Source organism: Pygoscelis adeliae, unplaced genomic scaffold, assembly GCF_000699105.1.
Source record: "Pygoscelis adeliae isolate BGI_AS28 unplaced genomic scaffold, ASM69910v1 Scaffold584, whole genome shotgun sequence".
Classification (NCBI taxonomy): domain Eukaryota; kingdom Metazoa; phylum Chordata; class Aves; order Sphenisciformes; family Spheniscidae; genus Pygoscelis; species Pygoscelis adeliae.
In genome coordinates, this window is record NW_008824602.1 from 188,614 (window position 1) to 192,814 (window position 4,201).

A 4,201-nucleotide genomic window follows, 5' to 3' on the forward strand; every position below is an offset into this window, starting at 1 on the left:
GGCTTGCTCCGGTCCTCAGGCGGCGCAGACCTGCTCCCTCCTCTGGGCTTAAACCGGCAGCCAGCTCTTCCCGCAGGCCTGATGTAAAACCCCGCAAAAGCAACTGCTGCTTTTAATTTTGGCTTTGGTGGGCTTTGACCCAAGCTGCGGGTAAGCCGGGATGGAGAGTGCCCTGCTCCGCTGTCCGTCTCGGGTTTGTGCTTCCCTTCACGTCTCTCCTCGCGTGGGTGCTTGTCTGGTTATAGTGGTGACAAGAAGAATTAAGGGCTTTACAGTAACGTGTCTGTGGTTGTCCCCTGGCGCAAAGTCTGTAGGTGACCTTCCTGGGGGGTGGGTAACGCAGCTGGTCGTCTCGGAGAGTTGCTGGGCCCTGGGGTCTCCCAGAGCCGAGCGGCTTTGCTGGAGCGAGAGCTGCAGTCACTGAGCAGCCCTGTGCTCCGGTGGGCTCCATGCTGTGGGTGTGCCCTCAGAAGGGCTTGGCTCACGATTTCATCCACATTTTGGACAAAAAAAATAGCGAAACCCGATCCAACTTTTTTGTTCGGATAATTCCACAGCACTATTTACAATAACAAATAATTAAGCAATAATTAAAGGGGAAAGCGGCATCAGGGAGGTGTGCTTTGCTGTCCCCAGGCGCTGTCCAGGTGGCCAGGCCAGGCAGAGCTCTCCAGCAGGTCCCTGTGGACTCTGCCCCTTCCTTGGGACCTGGGGTCCCCGTGCTGGGTCTGCTAGGGCTCCCCACCCGTGGGTGGCACGCTGACCTTGGTGAGGGGGAGACTGTTTCACTGGCATCTTGACTTGTTGCTAGTCAGTAGGAGACGTTATAAAGGAAACTAGGCTTCTGGACTTATCTGGTGTAGGTAGTAATTCTTCATCTAGGTTTGTGAAGCGCTTTGAGATCTACGGACACGAAGGTCTGTGTGAGGAGCTGGTGTTTGTTATTGCAACACTTGAGCACCATGACTTCCTCTGCCTTGGGAAAGTTGTCTGGGCTGGTTTGCTTTCCCTTCCCACCCGTTCCCTCCCAGTTCCTTCTTCTGTTGGGTGGAGAAGAAACTTTAACTGTGGCTGAGGTTCTCTGCTTTCCATTTTGCCTCCAGACTAATCACTGGAGCTTCATCTAGGGCAATATTATTAAGCAGGCTGGTTCTTCTATCGTCAAGAGTGTAAATCTGGAAAAACCTGAAAAAAAATCCTGCTTGGTAAATAAACAGCAAATTGAAAGCTCTGCCCTGGAAAGGAGTGAGCAGATGACTACAGCAGCTTTTGGGTTGCTGAGGATCTTTCCATTATAGGTTGATGTTATACTCGTGTCCTGAGCCTGCGGGCAGGTTTAGTGCCTCAGCCCTTGCTGCCAGCTTCCTGCAGTGCAGGGCCATATTCTGGCAACAGGCCTGAACTTCAGGTTGATTCAGCAGCTTAGCGAACATTATAACTCAGTCATTCTATCTCTTTTAGCTCCGAATCCTGCACAGCTGCTCAGTGCTCCCTCCCACCGTGGAGGGTCTCCCAGGGTGTGGTTGAATGGGTAGATGGTCTCCTCAACTGGCTGTGAGGGAGTTGGATGCTGCTGTGGCAGGAGGTAGCTCTTTCTCGCTGCGGAGAAATGTGCTGAGAGCTGCCCATGGGTCCAGGAAGCCCTGTCTCTGTTAAGATTATATCATTTGGGCTTGAGGCTGCTCTGGGGTACCTCATGCTACCCCAGTTGCATGAGGTAGCTTCTGTGAGAGCTCACCAAGTGCTGCGAGATAGTGTATCAGTGCTCATCGACTGCAGAGAGTCTGAGGAAACTCTCCCTGTCTGTGTTTTGGGGAAAGGAGGTGCTCACAGGATGCCACCCTAGCTCTGCTTTCTGGTCCAGGGGGCATCTGCATGTATCAGAGGTGATTTGGATGCAAATCATGGCAAGATGGCAGACCTTGGGGCCAGGTGATCCTCCTGGCGCGTCCAGGGGCGCAGGGAGCCAGCGGGACGGTGATTCTGCCCCCTCTTCCCCACTAACCTCCATTAGCGTACGGGCAGAAGTGCTTCTGAAGAAGTCGCTGCTCAGAGTCAGCTTCCAGCTTCTCAGAAGCTCTCGTCAGCCCGGCGGTGCTGGAACAGCCTGCCAGCCGCTGCTGGGTGCCAGCCACGGTCTCTGGGGAGCCAACAGCATCCGCCGGGTGCAAGGATGGTGAGGCTGATATTGGAGAAGTCACTGGGCAGGGAAGTCACCATGATGGCTTCCCTACCAGTGGTGCCTAGGTGGTCTGTCACAGCAGCGTCCGAGCGTCTCAGTGTTGGGGGTCTTTACCCCAACGCTTGTGGTTGGGGTCAGCTCAGGTGCACAGAACCCTTGTGGTTCCCCTGAGAGCTGAGACCTGGGGAAGTTAAGACACAGAGCAGAAAGTGCCTTGCCCAGGAGGTCTGTGGTGGCCCTGGGCACTGCCTCCTCCTTAGCACAACACTTGCCTTTGCTGCTGGGGTGGCCTGGCTCCAGCAGCTGGTGGCCTGGAGAGCTGGTGGCCCCGGCAAGGAAGGAAAGGATCGTTTGTAGGTAGCTGTTATTGCCTGGGCCATTGCCAAGGACAGGTATGTAAATGTGTAAAATGACCATGAGGTGTCTGCTTCATCCTGGACACTTGCTCTGGCTGGCAAACGCTGGGATCATGCCCTGCAGGGGCAGAGAGGCTCTGGGAGGGAGGAGGCTGTCTCATACCTCACGGCAGGATCTCTTTCACCTCTGGTGAGCTGGTCCTGCTCTTTGCCTAAGAAGAACTGATCCCAGCTCATTAGCAGGGGTCCTGTTTTAGCCACTACATTGTCAGCTCAGGTGCACAGAGCTCAGTTGTTTGGCCAGGAAGCACCTTCTTACGCAGGTTCAGCTCAGCCTGGCACTTCCAAGTAACAGCAGCAAAAACCTTTTTAACATGTCGCTTCTACCCTGCAGCTCTTCCCAGAGGTGCTGGGAAAGCACCTGGAAATCCTGGCTTTGCTTTGGGATTCTGCCTGTTGAAGCTACCCTTGGTTTTGGGGCTGTTCCTCAGCTTCCCAAGCAGGATGAGCTACAGGTCTGCTAGGAGAACATGTGCATGGTTGCACCACTCTTGCTGGGTTCCTTCCGGGTAGATATGGGTGTATGAAACCAAAGACAGTTGACAAAATAGATGAATGGGCAATATCAAAGACTTTGTGTTTATTGATGTGCTGGAGACCTGTCTACACCACAGCACTTCCTAGTAGGAGAAGTGGGATGCCATGATGGACCAGAAGGAGGATTTTTCCTGTGCCACGGTGGCTTCTTTCCCCAGTGACACAAAGTGACAGGCTGAGCGAGGCGCTTGTGTAGCATTGCCTAGCATTGCCTGCTGCCCCGTGAGCCTGAGTCCAGCTCCTGTTGCTGAAGCAGCGTAGATGTGGCAGCACAGGCAGCCCCAGTATGGTGCAACTCTCCCAGACCTTGTTGCCTTCAAGGTGAAGGATGGCTCCTGTGGCCACAGCTGCCCTCTCTTGCCCCGTAACTCTCTTCCATCATGTCCATGTGCTCGGCTGACGAGACTTGTGGAGCAACGGGCAGCGATGTGCCAGCCCAGGCAATGCCACGCACCCTGTCCCAGCACTCGCAGCCCTTCATGCCTGCACAGCAGGGAACGTGCTAGACCTGGGCCAGGCAGCTCTGGCGCCTGGGAGCCGGCGTGTGCCCAACCCGTGGGAGAAGGATGTGGCGATGGGTGGGGGTGCCTGGGAGATACGTGGGGAGCAGTCCTGAGGAGGCCATGTTTTCCCCAGCTGCCTCGCTGCCTACCTCCGTGCTGCTCTTGTTTGAAAGTTAGGTTGGGAAAGAAACTCTTGAGGAAAGCTGTGTGCAGAGAGCGGGGTGAGCTGCAAGAGCGAGGGGGTGAGCAGGAGGCAGGGTCTGCTGGGGACTCAGCAGGGGACCGGGGCAAGGAGGAAGGTGCAGCAGGCTTGCTGCCCGGGCACGTCTGGGGAGGGTGCTGGCTGCACCCTTGGTTGCCCTGGCACCGCGGTTTGGGGCGGCAGGGTGGTGCTCTGCCAGCTTGGCCAGAAGCGGGGATCTGAGCTGGCTTGGCTGTGGCTGCAGGGCTGCATTTCTGGTGAGTTCACCAGGGCGGGCGGTGCGGGACTTGTACTGACTTCACTGCAGGTGCCCAGCCAATAGCTGCTTTGGTGTACAGGCAGGAGGGGTCTGATCCAGCCT

The 4,201-nt window shown here is 55.9% G+C and overlaps 1 protein-coding gene across 1 annotated transcript in view; it reads left to right on the forward strand.

Annotated features, from left to right (window-relative positions):
* The first annotated feature begins 3,396 nt into the window (after positions 1 to 3,396).
* The window catches only part of SAPCD2 (suppressor APC domain containing 2), a 6,923-nt gene continuing 6,118 nt past the window's right edge, over positions 3,397 to 4,201 (forward strand). Inside the window, exon 1 of the mRNA XM_009322344.1 lies at positions 3,397 to 3,499. Coding sequence (XP_009320619.1) covers positions 3,397 to 3,499 — 103 coding nt within the window. The remainder of the gene's footprint in view (positions 3,500 to 4,201) is intronic.